The sequence below is a fragment of the Vulpes lagopus genome, chromosome 17 (genome assembly GCF_018345385.1).
Source record: "Vulpes lagopus strain Blue_001 chromosome 17, ASM1834538v1, whole genome shotgun sequence".
NCBI lineage: Eukaryota > Metazoa > Chordata > Mammalia > Carnivora > Canidae > Vulpes > Vulpes lagopus.
The window spans coordinates 15,600,639-15,626,296 of record NC_054840.1 but is presented as its reverse complement, the minus strand read 5'-3'; the positions used below and the strand labels follow the sequence as shown (position 1 = coordinate 15,626,296).

Sequence of the window (25,658 nt, the reverse complement as noted above, 5' to 3'; positions counted from 1 at the left end):
TCCCACCTCTGCCCTTTCCAGTGTGTGCGGGTGCTCTTGCTCCCTCTTAAACAAATAATAAAATCTATATATGTATATATACATATATACCGTAGAGACCAGTAAATTAGGGCCATTTAGTTCTAATGCAAACATCCGTATTTCTTAGAAGAGCCCTTCAGGCCTTATTAGGAAAAAAAATTTTTTAATATAGCTATGCATTTGAGTTTCTTGTGGTTCATTCTTGCTAAAATTTGGATTCCATGTGAATAAGAATAAAGAGCGTCATAGCTGTTTATTTCTTAGATTTTTAAACTATTTCTGTAAAATAGATTATCAAAGAATGGTGTAACTGAATCTCAATATCCTGATTTGCCACCTATTTTAGTAAGTTAAGATTTAAGCCCTTGGTATTAATACGTATTTTTTTGAAATATATTTGCAATTTTTGTTACTCTTGAAAAACCATACTTCGTATTTTATACAGTTGCTTAATGTCTCTGATATAATTTAAAGGAAGTTTGTAGTAAATAAGACAAAAAAAATGTTTAAAACCATATTCAGTCTGCTGAAGGTATAGAAGCTAGAGATAATTGTAGAGGACTATGGCCTTTTCCTGGCTTCGGATGCTAGCGTTAAGCAATTTGAAATATTTTTATGTCTTTGTGCTACCATGATATGTGATTTGGAGCCTTAATATGGAAGGGTTATTTTAAATTTATGATGATGCTTTAAAATTATTTATTTCTGAAATGTGTGGAGCTTATTGCCCTAACTTAAAACTATATTGTATAATTTCACATGGGATAGGTGTGTTTTGGGGGGGGTGGGGAGTGATCTTTCAAGCATAGACTGAACTCTAAGTATATATGAAATGGTGTAAAATGGAAAAAGAAGAAAGCACATAGTAGCAGGTGGTAAGGCAGGCAAAGAACATTGAGGAACAGAGAGCCAAAACAAAGGTCCTAAGTTGTCATTAGAATACCACAGTAAGTCAAGTGACAGGTAGAGAGGCCTAAATGTTCTAATAGCCTGTTGAATCTGTGGTACTAATCTGATAATACTAACTGGCTGGAAAAAAAAGAGTGCCATGAAACAATCTAAAACTGAATGTTATGTGATGTTTGTAATGGAACTATTTTGATTCATAATGTCATTGTCTTCATTTTAGCATTTTTATTTTCAACAGTCTGCAACATTGTTAGAATGAAAAGAAATCATAGCTGAATAGCCATCATTTTAACTGAGGAAAGAGGAACAAGTAACCCAAAGAAGTAACTGCTGTGCTTTACCCAAAGCTAGGCAATCTCCTAATAGTGTTGTTCCATTTCTTCAGTAATTTGGCCAGGAAAAGTGTGATGCCTTTAGGAATATTTTTGTCAGCGTAAACTGCTACACTGAATCCTAACTTCTGGCTGTCTGAAAACTATATACTCAAGTAATAATATCTTATGCCCATTTGACTAAGATGTAAGTTCTCTTGGCATAGTTTTTCGGCCTTCTAAAACAGGCAGTAAATTAGAATATCAGATGTCAGATATTTTGTGTTTGGATTATAAACCCAAAAAAAGTTAAACTACTACCTCAACATCCAGTTGTTCTCAGCTGAATATAGTTTTGCATCCTTATGCCCCCAGGACATTGAACATTGTCTGGAGACATTTTGAGTTGTTACAGCTGGGGGGTTAGGGGGTAGTATGCTTCTGGCCTCTAGTGCTTAGAGGTCAGAGATGTTAAACATCCTATGATGCCCAGCATAGCTCCCCATACCAAAGAATATCCAGCCCAAAATGTCAGTGGTGTGGCTGTTGATAAACCCTACCTAGTTAACTTTGAATAAGACTCTGCTTCTTAAAAAAAAAAAAAAAAAAAAAAAAGACTGCTTCTTCAAGGACTGACTTTGCCCTGCTGTAATCCAAAACTTTGGACGTTATTCCAGGTTTTAAATCCTAAGACTTTTTAATACTGCGAACATTTGGAAGGACCTGATAATTGGAAGCAGAATAAAATGTTTCATGTAAATATCTACATATTTTAGTTTAAACGCTAACTTAATTAAAACAATAACTTAAACACACTGAAGGTGACAGAGAAATGAAAAATAAGCTCTTTGGATAACCTTTTACTTTGTGTTTGATAATCATGTTCTGTTGTATGGTCAAACTACAGAAGAGTGATAGTATACAAAAATACTAAAGTTATTCAATTCAAAGCTTTTTCAATTGTTAGATTTGAAGAATTGTTGAGCTGTTTTTAAGTTTATGGGGGGGTTTTGTTGTTTTTTGGTTTGAGGTTTTTTGTTTTGTTTTTAAGTAGGCTCCATGCCCACCATGGGGCTTGAACTCACAGCCCTGAGATTAAGATGGCATGTTCTACCGACTGAGCTAGCCAGGTGCCCCGATTTTTTTCCTACTTTATATTTATGTGGGAGCTCTTGGTAAATATGACTCTTAGTCATTACATTAGCAAGGTTTACCTTGCCCTTGTAGATTTTTTGAGGTTTATTCATAAATAAATATTTTAAATATTTAAATTGAAGGAGTAACATGCTTTTTAATGTGTATTTTTTGTTTTTCTTTTCACCCTTGCTATTTTGCTGAAATAAAGGCATATTATATATTTTTTTCTACTTGCTTATTCCTTTTCTTTTGTTGTAATAGCATAAGCAGGCTACTCCTGTGAAGTAAAGTAGCAGCGCTTTGCCTGAGCATGTTCAGACAAAATTTTCTCCACCATGAAACTAAATGGCTGCCTGGCAGTCAGCCTTGAAGGTTACTGATTGTGCATTCTTTTTCTTTGTAATTAAATTGCATAAATACAAATAATATGTTAATCTGAGAATTTTAATTGCACTTCAAAGCTGTTATATTAACGATTGCAAAAAAGGTTTCCAAATTTATATGTACCATGATCTTTAGTTTTCTGTCAGTTGGATATCTTGTTATCATAAGAAATAGGTAATTTTCTTTATTTAATGGTCTTGATTTTAGAAAGTTAGAACATTAAGTTTGAGATATCCTTATAAAGTCTAGCACTTGTTAAGGAACTCAGAACACCAGGTTTATACAGAAAGTTTAATAATACACCATCTTGGGGCAGGATTCCTACTATAGTTGAGCTGTGAAGGATTTTTTTGAAAATTCTTTTTCAGAATAAGAGCTCTACTTAATGTTATTAATAATTGATAATGTTACCAAAGTAATTGTAAATTAAATTCTTTTGCTGAGTTTTATTTCATAGAAAAGTTAATATTTTTTTATATTGAATGAACTTTTTAGATTGGGAATCTTTCTTTGGCTCTGATATGTGTATGTGACTGTATATTATAATTTTGTAAGAGTATAAACATACGTTTCTTACCACCTGTGAAAATGAAAAACCCTAACATCAGTGGAGAAAACATTTTTATTTGTATCTTATTAAATCCCGTTAAACTACTGCTTTACATCATTTACTTGTTACTATTGGATTTAATTGTTTCTAATTCTTAAGAGTGATGAGGCTAAAAGGTACACAGTAAGTGTGTAATACAACTTTTCTTTTAAGGGTGAAGTTGAACAAATCGCTATGATGAAACCAAAAGGCCAGACTGAACATGATGAGGGTATGCTTGAATATTTAGAAGATATAATTGGTTGCGGACGGCTAAATGAGCCTATTAAAATCTTGTGTCGGAGAGTTGAAATATTAAATGAACACAGAGGAGAGAAGGTGAATATTCCATAGACTCTTCTTGCAAATTAGACTATTTTGTATATTGAACAAATTCTGAGTCAAATACTAAAGTTAGAATTATTAAATCTTTACTGTTTAGATTTAATTTTATATTTCTTATTGACATTTAAATAACCCATTTTTTATTAATATAGTTAATTTTGTTTAATGTGAGTACATTTGAAATTGATGCTATCCATAAAAAGTACATTTGAACAATCTGTACATTTTAAATTTTTATAGTTAAACAGAGTAAAGCTGGTGGAAAAGGAAAAGGATGCCTTAGAAGGAGAGAAAAACATAGCCATTGAATTTCTTACCTTGGAAAATGAAATATTTAGAAAAAAGAATCATGTCTGCCAATATTACGTGTAAGTACATTAATTTATCAGTTTTTATTAGTTTCTGACATTTAGCTGTTTTTCCTGTGTTTAAGAAAAATAAAGACTGAAGTAGAGAAAAATTCTAAAAATTACTTTATATAACAAATTCATTAAATTAGGGGTTTTTACCATAGTATTAAAGTTGATGCTTATTTTTATATCATTTTAATTCCAATATAATCATCTTAGTTTTAGGTATACACTGTAGTAATTCAACAATTTTATATTTAGTGCTCTTCCTTTTAATCCACTTCACGTCTTTTGCCCATTCTGCCACCCACATCCCCTCTTGGGTAACCATCAGTTTGTTCTCTGTAGTTAAAAAAGATCTCTCTTGGTTTGTCTTTCTTTGTTCCTTTGTTTTGTTTCATTCCGTATGTTCGTGAAATGATATTTGTCTTTTTCTAACCTATTTCACTTAGGCACTCTAGATACATCCATGTTGCTACAAATGGCAAGATTTCATTCTTATGGATGACTAATATTTCATTGTATGTATATGTACTATATTTTCTTTTAAATACTTTGAGAGTAAACACACTTGAGCCAGAGGAAGGGGCAGAGGGGGAGGAAGAAGCAGACTCCCCCTACTGAGCTGGGAGACTGACCCTGGAGCTTGATCCCAGGATGCTGGGATCATGACCTGAATGGAAGGCAGACACTTAACTGTGACTGAGCCACCCAGGCATCCCATACCACATTTTCTTTATCCATTCATGTGTCGCTGGACACTTAGGCTGTTTCCATAGTTTGGCTATTGTAAATCTGCAGGAAACATAGGGGTTGATACACCTTTTTGAATTCATGTTTTCATATACTTTGGATAAATTCCAGTAGTGGAATTACTGGATCATACGGCAATTCTATTTTTCAGTTTCCTTCCCCAGATTCGAGAAATTTTCAGTATTATTTCTTCAAATACAATTTCTGCCCCCATGTTTCTCTCTTTTCCTGAGATTCCTATAACCTATGTTTTTTTAAATTTTTTATTTATTTATTTATGATAGTCACAGAGGGAGAGGCAGAGACACAGGCAGAGGGACAAGCAGGCTCCATGCACTGGGAGCCCGGTGTGGGATTCGATCTCGGGTCTCCAGGACCGCGCCCTGGGCCAAAGGCAGGCGCTAAACCACTGCGCCACCCAGGGATCCTGAGATTCCTATAACCTAAATGTTATTACATTTAATGGGAACTAAGTCTCTTTTTTTTTCCTTTTCAACTTGATTGCTTTCCATTATTCTTATCATCCACGTCATAGATCCATTCTTTTACTGCTTCTATTTATTCCCTCCAGTGTATTTTTAATTTGAGTTGTTGAGTTCTTCATCTCCATCTGGCACTTATTTTTACGTTTTTTTGTTTCTTTGTTGAATGTCTCAATGAGATCCTCCACTGTTTTTCTCAAGTTCAATCAGGACCTTTATGACCATTACTTTAAGTTATCTATCAAACATACTGCTTATCTCTGTTCTATTTACCTCTCATGAGTTTTTTCCTGTTCTTTCATTTAGGACATACTCCTCTGTCTTCTCATTTTGTCCAACTCTGTTTATCTGTGTGTTAGGAAGGTCAGCTTTGTCTCCTGCTCTTGATAGTAGTTGCCTTATAAAGAAGAGGTCCTGTAGTGTCCTGCAGTGCAACAGAATTTGACACCACAGGGGTGTCTCCTATGTGTATTGCATGTGTCTCACTAATGTGGTTGAGCATTTGCCTTCATTCAGTCCAGTCATCTGCAATGGTTCTCTCTGCCTTTTGGGCAAGGTTTGTTCCCTGTGTTGTTAGTGAGCCAATCTGGGGACACTTCGGGCTTGACTTGAATCAGACGAGGCATTTGCCAGAGATACCGTGGCACTGAACTGCAGGGCAGTTACCCTGTTGTCCCTTGAGAAGCTTTCATTGGTAGGTAGAGCCTGCAGCCAGACTAGATGTCTGTTCCCAACCCATTGCTGGGGTTTAGTCAGACTGGTGTGTGTGATAGCCAGGCCAGACGTCACTTTGGAGTGGTGCTTGTTCCTATCTGTACTGTTTGTACATTGCCAGGCTTATAGCACTGCTTTGGATGGACTCTGGCCAAGGGCATATTGGAAGGGGCAGGACTGCAAGAGAATTCGGGGGTGGAGGGTCATGCTCTTTGCAAGGTAAGTGGAGAGTGTTGGCACTGCCCTGGTTCACATAGGTGTCCCCTATATGTAGGCTGGAAGATAGAGGAGGGAAATGGCGCCTGCCAGCTTCTTTGTTCCTGATAGAGTCTCTTAAAGGTATCTGCCTCCAGCATGTTCTCTGAGATTAGTAGATAAAACTCCTTTTGCGTATATCCCAATTTTTCAAACTGTTCCTTCTGTGCTCTATCTCCATGGGAACTTTTTGTTGTGCTGTCTCTTTAAGGGTCAGATCTCCATTTCCTCTCCTCCATTTCTGACTGCTGATTTTGAAAGTTTCAGGTATGACACCTCACTGTTTATAAGAGCTCTTGAAATTAGGCCCTCTAGTTTTCAGAGCCATACGTATTAGGCATTCGTCTTTTCCCATTCCTGGGATTCTTGATGTGAGGGTCTGTTCCACTCTTTTTTTCATGTTCATGACACCTCTCACTTCCAAGGACATTCTCGTGGATCCCTTTAGTCCCAGCCACATCTCTACCCTTCCTGCCATCACTGTGGCCGGCCTCTTTGTTACATGTAGCCCTGGGGCGTGTCCTGCCAGTCTTTGCAGTTACTGGGTTTACATTGATGTGGGTGTTATCTAGTTATATCCTTAGGACAAGGTGAACCTAGGATCTTCCTACTCTGCCGCCCATCCCTGAAGTCCTCAGAGTTGATGTTTAAGTATCCTACTTTAAGTTGGGAAGTGGGTTCACAGCTGTTCATTAATGTTAATAATTCTACATAATTATTGCCTATAATTCTATAATAGCCGATCTTATTTTGTCCTAATTCTAGCTTTGACCCTGAGTTAGGTGTGTGCTGCAGGGCTCCCTGTCTCTCCCCCCAAAGCCCTAGGTAATTGTAAGTTGACTGCAGTTAAGAATACTTTAGAAACAGCTAATTTTACCAAAACTTACTACACAATTTTAGAAATGGCATTTTGGAATCTCTGATTCTTTTTTTTCCTTCTAGTTATGATCTACAAAAACGAATTGCTGAAATGGAAACTCAGAAGGAAAAAATTCACGAAGATACCAAAGAAATTAATGAGAAGAGCAGTATATTGTCAGATGAAATGAAAGCTAAGAATAAAGCTGTAAAAGATGTAGAGAAGTAATAACCTTTTGGAAAGTACTAAAAGTATTTGGGTTGAGTTCATGATTTTACATGTGTGTTTATATATAAACTTACTGCTAGCACATAAGTATAATGGATTTTCCGGCATATAAAATGGTTTCCTTTTTCAAACAAAAAAAATTTTTTTAATTTTTTTTTTTTTTTATTGGAGTTCAATTTGCCAACACACAGCATAACACCCAGTGCTCATCCCATCAGGTGCCACCCTCAGTGCCCGTCACCCAGTCACCCCATCCCCCCACCCACCTCCCTTTCCACCACCCCTTGTTCATTTCCCAGAGTTAGGAGTCTCTCATCAAACAATTTAATTGCCCTGCATCCAGTTGATTATTACAAATAGAATGTCCAACACTGGTCTTAAAAATAGCAGAGGATGCTGCCACCTAGCGGCAGAACACAATAACAAAATATCACAGCAAAAATTAACATTTATTTTTTTTTTTTTTTTCAAAAATTAACATTTAACCTGACAGGTTAGTTGTCTTGATAGTCCACACATCTAACTGAGGTAGAACTCGGTTACTCTAGGTAGTTTTGTGGGGTTGGTGTTTTTTTGGGTTTTGTTTTGTTTTAAGTTTTATCCCGACTTTCTCTGTGTCAGTATGTGGTGACACCAATATCTCTCACCTATGTGATTTTTTTTTTCCCTTTAAAATGAGTTTTACTTAAATTTATGCTAAACTCTTCCTATACCTTGACATTATAGTCATTGGAAAATGTAGTATTTCCTATTTAGTTTAGACAAAGCAACTCATAATCACATCTTAACAGCTCTCTCAAATTTAGTGGGAGGTGAGGCTCAGTTTGAAAATGGATAGCTATAGGATCTGCTCTTCTCTGTAAGAGTTTAGTTACATTTACAGCAGCAGGGTCCCAGGCAGAACATGGCTTTAAATGGATATCCAAAATAGTGACCTAATTCTCTTTCTTTGCTAGAAAACTGAATAAAATTACAAAATTTATTGAGGAAAACAAACAAAAATTTACACAGCTAGATTTGGAAGATGTTCAAGTTCGTGAAAAATTAAAACATGCTTCAAGTAAAGCCAAAAAACTGGAGAAACAACTTCAAAAAGATAAAGAAAAGGTAGGTTTTGAAGGGGTTGATCAAATCTAATTTTCATTATTTTTCATGGAACTGTCAGTCCCTTATTTGTTAAGAAAGTGAGTTGGGATCCTGAATATTAAATGTTTTAGGATTTATATCTGAACGTGATTTTTTTTTTTTCTCCACAGGTAAATCTTGGCATTCATTGGCTTTGAAATTTAGAGCTTATTTTTCTGTGGCATATATTATTAGGGAAATATTTGCGAGATTAGTAACACTATTTGATGGTAAAATAGTTTTCTTTTTCTTAGGGTAATGGTTTAAAGAGATGTTTTTGGTTATGTATTTTGGACTATTAAAATTACCTGCCTTCTGTTTGTTCAAGTAAAGAGTATCAGAGTAGGAGTTCCCTCTTAGAAAGGAGGGAAGGGAAAGCTTAAAATCTAAAAGCTTATTGGCAATTATGAGGCTTTAAAAAGAATTAAGTTTGACAGGCAGCCCCGGTGGCCCAGCAGTTTGGTGCCTTCGGCCCGGGGTGTGATCCTAGAGACCTGGGATCAAGTCCCACATTAAGCTCCCTGCATGGAGCCTGCTTCTCTCCCTCTGCCTGTGTCTCTGCCTCTCTCTCTCTCTCTTTCTGTGTCTGTCATGAATAAATAAAATCTTTTAAAAAAAAATTAAGTTTGGACCAGAATGCCTAACTTCCTGGGAATCGGTCCCTAATTATCAGTTGGGAGTCTTTCATTTGTATTTTCCCAAATGGAGTTTGTTTGCAAAATTCTTTCTGTTCACTATGGGAATAAATCTTGTGTGAATCAGTGTTTGAGGGTCATCATTTTAGGAAATGTTGAACTCTGGTACTAGATTAATCAGGATAAACAAAATAACATGGGTTTGATAGTAACCCTTAAATTGGAGAGACTAAGCCAGTTGTAACTTATTTATTAGCCTTTAGGCATCAAATGTCAATGAGTGGTTATTACCAAAAAGTATTAGTGGAATAAGATATTAGTCCTATATGGTGACTCAGGAATCTGAAAGATTTTAGGATTTCAGGGATCCCAAGAGGTATAAAAGTAATCTGAGGTAAGTTGCAATATTCCTTGAAGGGACAGTCTAGGAAATTCCATGTAGTCCAAATGTATTAATTGGTGAGAAGGGTAATAACAGCCTGAAAATGGAGCAGAAGGAAGAAAGACCTGATGGCCAGCTAGGAAGAATTTTTGTCCTAAACAAATGAAAAATTAATAGAATTAACTTTTCTATTAAACTAAAAGCACAAAAATGGTATAAATGGTTAAGGAAGTATTTGCTAAAACCAGGTATTCAAGTCTGATTACAAAGGAGAAAAGCACAAAGATCTACCTGGAGGACACCAAGAAATGCTTTTAAAAAATAAGTCAAATATTGATGATGGTGGATAGTCCAAAGGTATATTCTCGTGTAAGTTTAATTTATTTTACAATCAGGTTGAAGAATTTAAGAGTATACCTGCCAAGAGTGAAAAGATCATCACTGAGACAACAACTCGAAACAGTGCCCTTGAGAAGGAAAAAGAGAAAGAAGAAAAAAAGTTAAAAGAAGTCATGGATAGCCTTAAACAGGAAACACAAGGGCTTCAGAGAGAAAAAGAAGTAAGATTCTTTATCAGTTGCTATTTATTTTTAACTTAAAGAATGTTTTTGTGTAGTAATAGTAAAAACTGAACTATTGGAAAAACTTTGGACTTCTAATATCTAATGTTCCTAAAAACAGCCTAGACTCGCCCCTTTGTGTTTTCTACTTTCCCATTAAAAAAAAAAAAAAGTTAACAATCTGTGGTGATGGCAGGAAATAGGTCATGTCAAATACTTTGTTGTATATGTCATTCTTTAAGTCTTTTGATTTCATCAAATACTTTTGTCTTCCCTTAAGTTACCAAGAAAATAATTTAATTGGTTAACACCTATAAAATCATGGAACCACACTAACCACAGGTTGATATCTACCTTTCTCTTCTCCTGTAGCAATTGTGTAATAGTTAAAACCATGCCTCTTGGGTCAGGGTCATTTATCATTTCTGATCTTGCATGGGGTGTTATACCTCCAAGTCTTCTCAAAATGGAAAAAAATACTAATCTTGTAAATCTTCGTGAACATAAAATGTGCATTTTCTTACATAAAATGCCTAGAAAGTAAGAAATGATACAAGCATTGGCTATTTTAGCGCCTCATTAATAAAACAAGAGTGTGAAGTAGTAATATTGATGTCTTATCTGCCCAAAAAAAATATAATGCAGGAAGCTTAGCTTTCCTTGTTTATATTCACCACAGCCTTTGGCAAGACTGAGTCTGTTGAGTAGAAATTATAATAGTAATTGAGTTGAATTGACTTATGTTATATAAATGAATTATGTAAGGCTTATATATATGTTAAAGATTTTTGTACAAGCTTTATATACCTCAGTAAAGTTTTGTTGGGTTGTGGGGGGTTTTGGGGGTTTTTGTTTGTTTGTTTTGTTTGTTTGTTTTTGAAAGTTACAGATTTAGTAGATTCTGTTCTGGAATAGGGGCATTTTCTAATACCACACTACAAAACTTCACAAGTAGGATGCCCATGTGGTAAAAAGGCAATAGATAATGCAGTAGCTTTCATGATATAGTACTTTATGGATACAGATGTTCACTTTTGCTTGTCTGATATATATTGAATACTACTATGGTCTTGGCACCTTGGGATGATGACAAAGCCAGGACACACATCCAAGTGTCTTCATTCCTCAATATAGTAGCTGAAAACAGGAGTTCTGCCACTTAAGAGTGATTGCATGACTTGGAGGAAGTTATTTAAACTGATTCATTTTCCTCAAAATAAGCATGATGATAGTATTTACCTCGTGAGATTGTTAATGTTAAAGAATTCATACATAACATCCAGAATAGGCCTAGAACATTATGAGCAGTGTGTGAATATTAGTGTTCATCATTTTCACCATCAGACATTTAAACTGACAATCTCATGACTGCACATAACCCCTGGGCCTGGGCCTCTTCCCTTATGTGTGAGAGGAAAGAATTGAGCTTTTATAAAGGCCTTTCTTATGCCACTATTGTAATATATAGGTCCTTTCTACACAATTACAGTGGCCCAAAATTTCTGCTCACTTGTCACATAACTAGTGTTGAGGATTACCTGGCCTTACTTAATAAAATTTACAAAGATTCTCAACATAAATATACTTGAGGAAACTTTCTGCTGAATAGTCCTTATACCTTACCATTTCAGGTAAAGTTGTGAAAGACCATGGATCTAGAGTTGAGACTCCAATGTTTCTTCCTTAAACCAGTCTTTTCTTGTTATAATCTCCAAAATGAGGTTAAGTTCATTAAACTCTTGTAAAATTAATAGGAAGAGACTTTATGTACAATGAACATTGGCAACTAGGCAGAAACTACTGATATGACTCAAATCGTAAAAATTATTTTATATATATATATGTAGAATCTCTTTAAAGTTGAATTCAACGTGTACGGTTTCTATTTCAGCTTAGATTTGAAAACGTATTTCAGATTTAATGGAGTCCATCATATTTTAACAGAGTCGAGAGAAAGAACTTATGGGTTTTAGCAAATCGGTGAATGAAGCACGTTCAAAGATGGATGTAGCCCAATCAGAACTTGATATCTATCTCAGTCGTCATAATACTGCAGTGTCTCAATTAAATAAGGCCAAGGAAGCTCTAATTGCAGCTTCTGAGACTCTCAAAGAAAGGAAAGCTGCAATCAGAGATATAGAGGCAAAACTCCCTCAATCTGAGCTGGAATTAAAAGAGGTAAATCTTTATTTCATCTGAATATTGTTTATCAACCCTTGTTTTCAATTTTTATCTTTATATATATTTTTTCGAATCTAAACATGTGACTGATATATTTAGATTTACTTTTTTCATTTAGTGTAATCTTCCCTAAAAGAATGGAATTGGTTTCAGTATTCAGTATAATATTAATTGAGACTATCAAGGAACTATATTCTCCCCAGAAGTGTCAAACAGTAAATAACACTACCACCGTTATTTTCCACAGAAATAATTTTTAAAAAAAGTTTGTGGAAAGTTTGTGTTTCTTTAAATATAAGTGTAAACAGCTTCTGCAAAGATAAATGAAAAAGCTAAATATATGTGTAAGAATGAACATAGAAACCAACTATCAAAAAAAGGAAAAAGAACAACTGTCTTAGTGTATTTTTTCTGATTTTGAACTTCCAGAGTTTGTTGTTGAGGCTGCATACTGTTTTAAACTAATCAATGTATCTAACTTAGCTCGTTAGGTTCCCCTCCTTATTCTTGAGTGAATTAGGTCTCTGAAGGAATTTCACAACTTTAATTTCCAGAGCCTCATTAGTTAAGATGGCAACAGAAATTATACTGAAAAGAAACTCTTTGTCATTTTAGTAAATATATACTATTGATCATTAGGAAATTTCATGACCAATTAGAATTAATTTAAATTTAAATTCTGTCCAGTGACCACTTCTATCTTGTTGGTGATTCATTTTATTTGGGGATAAATTATATTTGTAACTTGAGCTTTTATCTGATACTGTGACTGATAATACAGGTAATAATTCAAAGCCAGTAGATAGGGAGAATGCCAGTTAGGGGGGAAAAAAGTGACTGCTCTAAAAGATTGAGAAACTGAAAGTTTGGGGGTTAATGTGCAGGTGTATATGCTTCCTCTTTTTGGCACCCTGACATTTTTCTATAGCAATAGTACTGTTTGTTCACTTACCATGTTCCCTTTCATTTCAAAGCTGTGTTGTTGTTGTTTTTTAGGGTGCTTGGGCGTCTCAGTTGAGTGTCCAGCTCTTGGTTTTAGCTCTGGTTGTGATCTTAGGCATCATGGGATGGAGCCCCAAGTCTGGGGGGTGGGTGCACGCTCACCAGGGAGTCTACTTGAAGATTCTCTCCCTCTCCCTGGCCCCTACTCGTGTACATACTTTCTAAAAAAAATTTTTTGTTTAGAAAACTTTTTTTTTTTAATTACATATATAATAATAAATATAAATATCTTTCATTATTTAGAATGCAAAGTACAGTATAACCATAGTCCTGCCTGGTCACCCATATTCTGAGTCCTGTACCAAGGTCCATTTTTGATTAGTTGCAGACCTTAATTCAGACACCCTCAATACATAACTATGTGGTATCAAACTGGGATATCCACAGCTGTAGCTCAGCTCATTCTATCAATCAGTGTACTATGAGAACCATACTTCACTTACGTTCCTTATTATTGATCCATATAATTTATTATGTTCCTTTAAAGTAGAAAACCCATGCATATTTTCGAGTCTGACCCAACAGTTCGAGATGGAAGTTTAGTTCTAGTTCAAGTATTTATTGTCTTTCCTTTTATGAGGCATTGCAACTAATTCTATGCTATGGTTGGGCATATGCTTCTGGGGATTCATTTTCTCTACTCACACTTTCAGAAAGAAAAAGAACTTCAAGAACTTACACAAGAAGAAATAAAATTAAAAGGTTTGGTTCGTGATCTTTTCCAAAAAGTTGAAGAAGCAAAGAGCTCCTTAGCAATGAATCGAAGTAGAGGGAAAGTCCTTGATGCAATAATTCAAGAAAAAAAATCTGGCAGGATTCCAGGAATATATGGCAGATTGGTAAAGTAGATTTATTTGGAAAATGAATATGTATTTTTCTTAAGAAAGATGCTGTAAATAATTTTTTTTCCTTTGACTTAATTGTAATACTAAGTTACTGTGCATGAAATAACATTTATTTTAGTTTTAAAAAGACATTCATTTTTAAACACTTTGCTCTTCAGGCATGATAAAATTCTTAGTGGTATGGGTTATGTCATATTAAAAGTGTTTTAGTTTGGGGGGGTTGAGTGTTTTGTTTTTGTTTTTATTTTAGATAACTATCATTTTTTTGTACCAAAAAAAAACCTAATAGTGATAAGGAAATTTAACAAAACCACTTTATTCTTTAAAAAATAAGACTGATAAATTCTGGATTTTATACCAATACACTAAAGGTTGTGGGTAGAATTTAGGGAAATCAACAAGGGATAATAGAGAAACCCAGGGCTAGCAATAGTGGAGACCATTACTGCACCTGAACTTGAAGAGGGAAGAGAGCTTAGCCACAGCTAGAGGCTGGCCAGAAAAAAATGAGGAAACTATTTCAACCCCATTCATCTCCTGTCCTGCCACCTCTAGTTGATGCCTCACATTCTCTAAAGCTAGAGAACCAAGGGAGCCAATTAGTATAGTTCTTGAGTCAGCTTTCCAGAGAAGGAAGCAGAAAGAGAATGTTTCGTAAGGACAAATGAAAATTATGCCGCAGAGTTGCTTCTGTGTCATGTCAGGTGACTTCTGCCTTATTTTCTTAGAAGATAAAGTGATTCTATTCTTTGGTCTCATGGAAAAAATAAAGCTAGCCTGTAAAAGTTGCTTTCATGGCTAAGTAATAAGTAAGTAAGCCAATGTGTTTTATCAGGGTTTACATAATCTTAGCTGGCTGGCTTTCAATAATTAAAAATTTTTATTTTTTTAGAAGTTATTTTGCGTATGCCATAGTACTTTTAAGGTTGAATTTAAAATCTTCACATTATATATTTTCATGCAGTGAACAGTTCTCTGATTTTGTGCTTTCATTAAAAATTCAAATTCTGCATACCTATACATTTTTTAAAAGATATACATTAAAAACTAGTGATTGCCCTTGCAGAAGGGGAAGGTTGAGAGGAACACATATTTTTTATTGTGTACCCTTTATGTGTTTTTTTAAACCATCCGTAAGTATAGTTTTTCAAGTAAAAGTAATGAAAAATCTGTAGGAATCGTAATGAAATGATCTTGTGCCTAATTTCTTAATGATTGTGCATTGATTTTTTTTTTCCCCCTTCCTCTTAATTATTAGGGGGATTTAGGAGCAATTGATGAAAAATACGATGTTGCTATTTCATCCTGTTGTCATGCATTAGACTACATTGTTGTTGACTCTATTGATACAGCCCAAGATTGTGTGAACTTCCTTAAAAGACAAAATATTGGAGTTGCAACCTTTATAGGTTTGGATAAGGTGGGTATTCATAATAAGCTACCTATAATTTAATTTTAAGTGCTAAATTTAGTTGATTTGAACCCTAGCTTTTTTTTTTCTTTCTAGTTATTTAAATAACACCTGATACGTTTTGAGTATTTTGGGTCATAAGGTCAAAGAGTTGTAGGAAGAAACTTTGTAATGCCTTCCTGAAGGAATACAAATTCCAATATTGGAGTGACTGTAGCTTAAGTTTTTAATTTCCACCATCAATAACTACTTTAAAAAAAAAAAAGACTTTATGGAGATAGAATTCACATACCATAAAATTCACCATTTTAAACTGTAGAGTTCGGGGATCCCCGGGTGGCTCAGCGGTAGTGCCTGCCTTCGGACCAGGGCCTGATCCTAGAGACCTGGGATCAAGTCCCACTTCGGGCTCCCTGCATGGAGCCTGCTTCTCCCTTTGCCTGTGTCTCTGCCTCTCTCTCTCTCTCTGTGTCTCATGAATAAATAAAATCTTTAAAAAAAAAAATGTGTAGAGTTCAGGGACACCTGGGTGGCTCAGTGGTTGAGCGTCTGCCTTTGGCTTAGGGCGTGATCCCACAGTCCTGGGATTTAGTCCCACAGCAGGCTCCCCACACAGAGTGTGCTTCTCCGTCTGCCTGTGTCTCTGCCTCTCCAAGTGTGTCTCATGAATAAAATAAATAAGATCTTTTTGGGGAAAAAAAAAAAGTGTAGAGTTTTCAGTGGGTTTTAGTGTATCAATAAGATCACTAATTCCAGAAAATTTTCATCACCCCTAAAAGAAATCTCATACTCATTCACAATCACTACCTATCTCCCACCTCCCACAACTTAAAATCTCTATTAGCCTATTCTGGACATTTTGTATAAATGGAATCATACAATATGTAGGTTTTTATGTGTATCTTAGGTTTTCAAAATTTACCCATGTCCCATGTTGTAGCATTAATCAGTTCATTCCTTTTTATTGCCAGTGTTCCATTTGTTTGAATATATCACATTTTGTTTATCCATCCATCAGTAATGAACATTTATGTTGTTTCTGCGTTTTGGCTATATGAGTAATACTGCTATGAACATTCACGTATAGACTTTCATGCAGACCCAGGTTTTCAGCTCTTTGATTAATACCTAGGATTAAAATTCCTGGGTCACCTGTTAACTGTTTAACTTTGCCACTATGGCTACCCCATGTCCACAATGTATAAAGCTTCCAGTTTCTTTAATAGTCTCCATATCCTGTGTGGAGCCCAACCATGGGGCTTGACTCAGGACTATGAGATCAAAACCTGAACTGAGATCAAGAATGGAACACTTAACCAACTGAGCCACCCAGGAGCCCCTCTCACTGTGGGTTTTTTTTTGTTTGTTTGTTTTTTTATGTATTTTGGCTGCAAATCTCTTGTCAGATATATGATTTGCAAATGTTTCCTCCCATTCTGTGGGGTTTTGTCCCTTGGTTTCTTCTGAAGCACAGATTTTTTTTTTCAATTTGATAAAGTCCATTTTTTAAAAAATTTGATTTCTTAATGTTTTGTGTATCATATCTAAGAAGTTACTACATAATCCAAAGGTACGGTGATTGTCCTCCTGTTTTCTTCTAAGAGTTTTGTGACTTTAGTTTTTACACTTAGGCTTTTAATCCATGTTAATTTTATAATACAGTGTAAAGAATCTAATTCTACTCTTGCATATGGATGTCCAGTTGTTCCAGCACCGTTTGTTGGAAAGACTGTGCTTTCCCCCATTGAATTTTCTTGGCATCCTTGTCAAAAATCAACTGACCATAAATGTGTAAGGGCTTACTTCTGGACTCATTTATCTGTAGGTTTATCCTTGAATTAGTACCACACTGTCTTAATTACTGTTGTTTTGTTATAAGGTTTGAAATCAGGAATCCTCTAATTTTGCCCCCCCCCCCCCTTTTTTTAAGTAGGCTCCACCTCCAGCATGGAGCCCAACTCAGGGCTTGAACTCACAACCCTGAGGTCCAGAGTTGGATGCTTAACCGACTGGTTCACCCAGGCACCCTGAATTTTGTTCTTTGATAGCAAGATTCCTTTGTTCTGAATCCCTGTAATTACCATATGAAATTTAAGATAAGCTTGTCAGTTTTGGGGGTGGGGAGGAGGCAGCTGGGATTTTGATGCAGGTTGCATTGAATCTGTAGATCAATTTGCATAGTATTGCCATCTTAATAATTGTAAACCTTAACAGCCCATAAACCAGGGATTTCTTCCAGTTAATCTCATTCTTAGGTTATTACTGGTGTATAGAAATACAATTAATTATTGTACATTGATCTTGTATCTTACAGCTTCACTGAAATATTAGGTTTAATTTTGTATGTGTGCATTCCCTAGGATTTTATATATCATCTGTGAATAGAATTATAAGTATTATTTAAAGATTTTATTTATTTGAGAGTGAGAGAAAGTGCACACACACACACCCCCATGTGCAGGGGGTGGCAGAAGCAGACTAACCACTAGGCAGGAAGCCCCCACGCAGGGCTGGATCCCAGGACCCTAGGATCATGAACGACCCTAGCCAAAGGCAGGCACTTAAGCAACTAAGCCACCCAGGCACCCCTACAGTAACTCTTTTAAGTAACAGTAAAATTATGCTCAATTATGCAGATATTCAGAACCTTGTATACATGGTCTTATATGATACACACGTATGTATATTATGTAAATGGTACCTGAAAGAAATGATACTGTTTTTCTTTTCTTAACTTTTAGATGGCAGTATGGGCGAATAAAATGGCCAAAATTCAGACTCCTGAAAATACTCCTCGGTTATTTGATTTAGTAAAAGTAAAAGATGAAAAAATTCGCCAAGCTTTTTACTTTGCTTTACGGGATACATTAGTTGCTGACAACTTAGATCAAGCCACAAGAGTAGCATATCAAAAAGATAGAAGATGGAGAGTGGTGACACTACAAGGGCAAATCATAGAACAGTCAGGTAATAATCATTTTTTTCCTCTGCTGTTGAGTTTATTTAATCTTACTGGGGGAGACAATTAAGTCTGACTTCTCTGTTCTGTAGGTACAATGACTGGTGGTGGAAGCAAAGTAATGAAAGGAAGGATGGGTTCATCAGTTGTTGTTGAAATCTCAGAAGAAGAGGTCAGCATATATAAAATTATAGTCAGACTCTTTAAAACTTATTGATGTGTAACATACGTACTGTAAAATTCAGCCTTTTTAAATATACTCAGATTTTAAATTAACAGATTGGGTTTTGTATAAATGACATAAGCTATGGGATTTTTTTAAAAATATAAAACCCTTTGAAGTTCTAAAAATAAAACATGTTAATTAGAAAGTATATGCTCAACATATGTATCTTTCTAGTAATATATTTGGATCATATGGATATTTCATAATTTATCCACTGTTTGACATTTAATGTTTTTTCACATACAATTATTGTTCCAATGCAAAACTTTTTTCTATTTCAAAATAGTTTAAGTATAGCAAAGACTTCTGATGCCTATTTCCAAATTTTATTTGAAAATATTTTGCCTGACCACAAGTCTGTGAGAATGTCAAAATGTCTAGAGAAAACTTCCATGTTCTGTCACCCCATCAGAACACTATACTTTTTTAATACTTAAAAATACATACTTCGATGTCCTGGATACTGAACTTTTTCCAAAGAGGTGTACCTTGTGGTTTTTTGGTTTGCTGGGTGGGGTTTTTTTGTTGTTTTTTTGTTTGTTTTGCTTGTTTTTCATATTTTGAAATAGTTGCTGTCCTTCCACTTAAATTCTTATGCCATAATAGATGAATACAGCACTTAAAATTGTCTTACGATTTGATCCTGTGATGCAGAAATTAGCTTGACCATCTCTTAAGCTTTAGGGTTAGGAATTGGAACTGGGTTTTTGGTTTTATTCTAGTCTTTAAAATTAGAAGTTTGGGGTGTTTTTTTTTTTTTTTTTTTCATAAGTTGATTTGGCTATTTATCTGAAATGACTGTTGGCGTAAATTTATTTCACTGGTATTCTTTATAGGTAAATAGAATGGAATCACAGTTGCAGAGAGACTCTCAAAAAGCACTGCAAATCCAGGAACAGAAAGTACAACTGGAAGAAGCAGTAGTTAAGTTAAGGCATAATGAACGAGAAATGAGGAATACATTGGAAAAGTTTACTGCAAGCATCCAGGTACCCTTTTGTCAGTATTAACTAAAACTTTTGGAATTCAGTAGCATTTGGCAGAAGCATTTTGTTGTTTGCTTACGGTTTTAGAATATAAGGAAGAGGAATGGGTCCCTAGATGGAAATCATGTGTCTTGATTTCATTTCCCTGAATACTAACGGATAAATGCTTTGTTGAATGAATTTTGCTCCAGCTACAACTATTCTTTTCCATTTATACCCCATGGAGTCTTCCCTTAATGTGACCCTTTATTTTCATTCTCTTTTCAAAGTAGAATGCTTCTTAATTAGGAAAAGGCAGTACATACCTACTATTGTAGCTCAGCAGTTTAGCCCGCCTTCAGCCCAGGGCTTGATCCTGGAGACTTGGGATCAAGTCCCATGTCAGAAACCCTGCATGGAGCCTACTGCTCCCTCTGCCTGTGTGTCTGCCTCTCTCTCTCTCTCTCTCTCTCTCTCTCTCTCTCAAATAAATAAATAAATAAATAAATAAATAAATAAATTCTTTAAAAAACACAATTTGCAGATTGCTACCCTTAATTTTTATGTATATCCTTCAAATTTTTAATATAAATACCTAGTCTTTGTGTGTTTTTGGTAGATACGAATTTATGCATAGGTTTTTGTTTTTTTTTTAAGATTTATTTATTTTTTTATTTTTTTATTCATGAGAGACACAGAGAGAGAGGCAGAGACATAGGCAGAGGGGAAAGCAGGCTCCATACAGGAAGCCTGATGTGGGACTCGATCCTGGGTCTCCAGGATCACACCCCAGGCTGCAGGCGGCGCCAAACCACAGCGCCACCAGGGCTGCCCTATGCATAGGTTTTTAATGAGTCATACTAAACCTTCCTTAGTATTCTTTCCAGACCAACATAAATTTACTTTGCAGCTGCATTTAAACATTTTCTTCATATCACAATTTGATAAATGCTTTTCCACATTATGAATATTGCTGTGTTTAAAATATTCTTGTTAGGTGCACCTGGCCGGCTCAGTCAGTGGAGCATGAGACTTTTGATCCTTGTCAAGGTTGTGAGTTCAAGTGCCAGGTTGAGTGTAGGGATTACTTAAATTGTCTTTAAACAAAATATCCTTCTTAGGTATATCCTTATAACTCATCCAATTATTTCCTTAGGTTAGATTCATAAAATTGTGGTTTATTACCCATTGTGTGTACAGTGTTTGAGGCATTATTGGATAATGCCTAATGGTCCTCAAAAAGATTGGTCTGATTCGTTTACTTTTAGTGGCAAATGCAAGTAATAATTTTTCCAAGTCTGAACACTAGGTGTAATCATTAGTGAATTGTAAGTTTGCTGATCTGCACAAAAAAACAGCATTTTAACCTGTTTTTGTGATGAATTACAAATTTCATGTGTGTGTTGGCCATTTTTCATGTTTTATATTAAAGATTTTAAGTGTTTTTTTTTTCAAAGTGTTTAAGGCAAATGTTATTGTTAGTAAGTTAAAATATTGACCTGTAATGTTAAAACATTTCTATAGCGTTTATCAGAGCAAGAAGAATATTTGAACATCCAAGTTAAGGAACTTGAAGCTAATGTACTTGCTACAGCCCCTGACAAAAAAAAGCAGAAATTACTAGAAGAAAATGTTAGTGTTTTCAAAACAGGTATGTTTAAGGATACATGCTTATACATCTTCTTCCTTTTTTTCTTTTGAGATTGTTAAAAATAAGTTTTAATGTTTATGTAAGTGTTCCACCAATATTATAAAGCAAGAAAGGGAATTCATAGACTTATAGCTAGATTGGCTTTGAAATTGAAATCCACTAATCATGTACTTGAGCAGCCCTGCTTCTCTTTGCATATTAGCTGCAATCAAACATAGATGTGCATCTTCTTGGAGGAAGAAGGAATAACGGGGTTAAAATGACCCCTTCCTGGCTGATGGTATTTTAGCTAGTGAATCCAGCAAACACAGTGAGCCTTTTATAACATCCTAAAGAAAGACCCCTGTTGGGGCACCTGGGTGGCTCACTGGTTGTGCCATCTGCATTTGGCTCAGGGCATGATCCCAGACTCCTGGGATCAAGTCCCACATTGGGCTCCCTGCAGGAAGCCTGCTTCTCCCTCTGCCTATGTCTCTGCCTCTCCATGTCTCTCATGAATAAATAAAATCTTTAAAAAAAAAAAGAAAGACTCCTGTTACGGTTCTGTTTGTGAGGAGGGTAAATACTGATGGTCCAATAAAAAAACTAATTGGGGTGATCTTGTAATTATCCAAATGCTCCAAAAAGAGGTAAAAAGCTGTTAAGTAGACACGTCCACTGTGTACATTGAATATTCACCAGTACCCACATTAACTTTATTTTTGTCTGAATTTTTATTATTAAGAACTCAGGGGCCCCTGGGTGGCACAGTTGGTTAAGCATCTACCTTTGGCTTAGGTCATGATCCCATGGTCCCCTTCCTATATTGTATAATGATTAGAAGTCATATATGACGGGCGCCTGAGTGGCTCAGTTGATTAAGCATCTAACTCTAGATTTTGGCTCAGGTCATGATCTCGGAATAATGAGATTGAGCCCTGTATCAGGCTCTAAGGTGGGCATGGAACCTGCTTGAGATTATCTCTCTTCCTCTGCAGCCCCACACCACTCCCCCCACCCAATGCACGCTATTCTAGCTAGTCTACAAAACCATCAAAGGATCTATCCTGCCTCTTAAACCACTGTGGAAAGTCCTCTCAAATTGGGAAGATGACATCATAGCTATCAACAGAAGCAGCACATTGCACCTACTGTAACTCACACCAAGTTTGTGTTACTGTCTGTCAATGTTCACAAAGCTTTTGACTGGATTACAGAATTTCTAATGCCACCAAGAAAATGCAAATTTCTCTGCTTGTCAGTAGAAACATGTCCAATTCATCATGTATGCCTTTCAAATTATGTGAATTCTTTCCATTGAATGGCCCCAAAATCTGTCTGAATCCTAGAAATGAGTAAATCTGGGAAAGGTAACTTAGTTTTCTGTGCTACAGAGGAAAGTGCCACTTCATCCTGTCTCCCCCACTTGGTTACAACATGTGAGTTAGAACTGTTAGGCTAGCAAAATAATGATACAGTATTTTATTACCACAGGCAAGTTAATAGGCATATAGTCTGAGGGTAAAAATCATTATGAGACCAATAGTCAAGGAAGTACCTAAGAAAAAGTTGCAAAGATTTTTGAAAAAAGCCTAAGGGCATGAAGCCATTTAGAAATCAGTGGATTATGCTGTGGCTAATTTAACAATGTGAGATTATAATACCATTTGTTTGACGTAGGGTATTGTTTTTAAATACACTTTCACCCAAATGTGAAAATTTCTTTTGTGTGCATCAGGTTAAGTTATATGACTAAAGAAATTTACATGTAACAAGTGATATGTGTGAACCTAGAAACATGAATTCTTTTTTTATTTCAGAATATGACAATGTGGCTGAGAGAGCTGGTAAAGTAGAAGCTGAGGTTAAAAGATTACACAATATCATCGTAGAAATCAATAACCATAAACTGAAGGCCCAACAAGACAAACTTGATAAAATAAATAAGCAATTAGATGAATGTGCTTCTGCTATTACTAAAGCCCAAGTAGCAATCAAGACTGCTGACAGGTGTGGTATCCTAACCTCTTTTCTTCCTGCCTCCATGTTGGAAAAGGGGTTTATATTTAAATTTAATGTTCTTTAAACATTTTTGCTGTTACTTATTAAGCCTGTCCGACATGTTTTTATCTAATAGGACTTAACTAAAGGGAAACCTATAAATATTTATGATGATTATTTGTGTGTGTTTTAAGTGGTAAACAGATGTGCCTTGGTAAAGTGTAGTTGTGTGCACATAAAAATCCATTTTGTTTCTCTGGCTTAGAGTAAATGGTTATTAATTTAAATAGATCTAGATCTTAGGCAAATAAGTAAGAATGAAACCTCTTAGTAAAATTGCCTTGGTAACCTACTTTTTAGTTAATTGGATTATTCTATTGTCCCAACTCAGAAAAGTTCTTAACCATTCATAGGTCTTGTTTTTAAATTAACTTTTAGAATATTGGCATTTCTAGATCATTAAAGCTAAATATGTATACAAAATGTTAAAACTGAACAACTGTTTTATCTTAAAATTAGACTGAGAATTAATCTAAGTTACTCTAGTGTCTGGCTCAAAGGTGTACAAAGCACTAATAAGCCATTTGTTTGTTAGGAGAAGTTTACTTAAACACACAGGTCAAAGTAAAAGTAACTTCATTAAGGGAAAAAATAGTTATTGTTCCCTTCCCAAAGTTACCATGGGAAACACGTTGCCCTAACTGGGAGGTATTATTTATAATATAACTTGAGGTATAACTTCATGGGTTGAGAAATTTAAGAATCTGCAATTTATGTATAACATAAAAACGATTCCAAGGGCAGTTTAATCATAAATCTTAAAAATCTGTGATAGTAAAATCTGTTTTTTTTGTTGTTTTCATAAGAATAACAAATCACATGTTACATGTTTAATATATCATTTTGCTTGTTTAGAAATCTTAAAAAAGCTCAAGACTCGGTCTTCCGCACAGAGGAAGAAATAAAAGACACTGAGAAAGAAGTAAAGGATTTAACAGCAGAACTAAAAAGTGTTGAGGACAAAGCAGCAGAGGTCTATCAGAATACAACTGCCGCAGAGGTAAGACTTGGAGATGGGTGTGAATGGTTTTTGAAGTAATTTAAAGAGTTGGATTTATGACATTTATACCTTGCATAGTAAGCACTCATTAGCTCAAAACTTCTATAAGTAACATTTGTACAATGAAAATATGAGTACTGGGGGCAGCCCGGGTGGCTCAGAGGTTGAGCATCTGTCTTCAGCCCAGGGCCTGATCCTGGAGACCCGGGATTGAGTCCCACGTTGAGCTCCCTGCATGGAGCCTACTTCTCCTTCTGTCTGTGTCTCTGCTTCTCTTGCCTTTCATGAATAAATAAAATCTTTTTAAAAAGAAAAAAGAAAAAAAATAAATAAAAAATAAAAAAGGGTACTGTAACTTTTCTGTAAATAGACTTAAAATGGAAGGGGCAAAGGGACTGAGCATTTACTTCATCTCTGTAATGTAAATATACCTGTTCTTTCCATGTGGGAAGATCCTATCTGTAGTAGTTCTTCTTGGTTTTTAGGAGTCCTTACCAGAGATCCAGAAAGAACATCGTAATCTACTTCAAGAATTAAAAATAATTCAAGAAAATGAACATGCTCTTCAAAAAGATGCACTTAGTATTAAGTTGAAACTTGAACAAATAGATGGTCACATTGCTGAACATAATTCTAAGATAAAATATTGGCAAAAAGAGGTAAGATTGTTACCATTTAGTTAAATATCATTTTAAAATACCCCTTATGAAAGAGTTATGTTTCTTATTTCTATTTTGTATTTTTGAGAGGTTGTGGTTCTTAATTTCAAGAGATAATCATTTCTCAGGTATATAGGGGATATAATGAACAATATATAGTAATTGTTATATACAGAAAAATCTGGGTAATGGTTCCATTAGTCAACATTTTCACTGCAGAGCTGATTCAGAGATTTTAACAAAAGTCTGTATGAACACTTTGGAACACTACAACTATTTTTCTTGATGTCCTTTGAAAAATAATTGCTAGAGAAATTAGCCACAGTTCTTTAGTATATATTTAGTAGATAAGTAATTTGTCATATTGTGAATGGATTTTTTAAAATAATGAATTATATAGTTCTGTGCCTTCCCTAACACTCATCGAATTGAACTTTTAGATTGCAAAAATATCCCTGCATCCCATAGAAAATAATCCTCTTGAAGAGATTGCAGTCCTAAGCCCAGAGGATCTTGAAGCAATCAAAAATCCAGATTCTATAATAAATCAAATTGCACTTTTAGAAGCCCAGTGTCATGAAATGAAACCAAACCTTGGTGCCATTGCAGAGTATAAAAAGAAGGTATGAATAAACTGTTAATAATTTAATCTATTTCTTTTTTAGTCCTTAGCCTAAGTT

General features: G+C 35.2%; 1 protein-coding gene across 1 annotated transcript in view; it reads left to right on the top strand.

Annotated features, from left to right (window-relative positions):
• The window catches only part of SMC4 (structural maintenance of chromosomes 4), a 36,195-nt gene that overhangs the window by 8,510 nt on the left and 2,027 nt on the right, over window positions 1-25,658 (top strand). Inside the window, exons 6-21 of the mRNA XM_041731665.1 lie at window positions 3,526-3,690; window positions 3,937-4,064; window positions 7,193-7,333; window positions 8,294-8,444; window positions 9,875-10,039; window positions 11,984-12,217; window positions 13,876-14,061; window positions 15,326-15,487; window positions 18,220-18,445; window positions 18,530-18,609; window positions 19,500-19,652; window positions 21,153-21,279; window positions 23,079-23,268; window positions 24,175-24,319; window positions 24,805-24,978; window positions 25,419-25,601. Of these exons, the coding sequence (XP_041587599.1) occupies window positions 3,526-3,690; window positions 3,937-4,064; window positions 7,193-7,333; window positions 8,294-8,444; window positions 9,875-10,039; window positions 11,984-12,217; window positions 13,876-14,061; window positions 15,326-15,487; window positions 18,220-18,445; window positions 18,530-18,609; window positions 19,500-19,652; window positions 21,153-21,279; window positions 23,079-23,268; window positions 24,175-24,319; window positions 24,805-24,978; window positions 25,419-25,601 (2,610 nt within the window). The remainder of the gene's footprint in view (window positions 1-3,525; window positions 3,691-3,936; window positions 4,065-7,192; window positions 7,334-8,293; window positions 8,445-9,874; window positions 10,040-11,983; window positions 12,218-13,875; window positions 14,062-15,325; window positions 15,488-18,219; window positions 18,446-18,529; window positions 18,610-19,499; window positions 19,653-21,152; window positions 21,280-23,078; window positions 23,269-24,174; window positions 24,320-24,804; window positions 24,979-25,418; window positions 25,602-25,658) is intronic.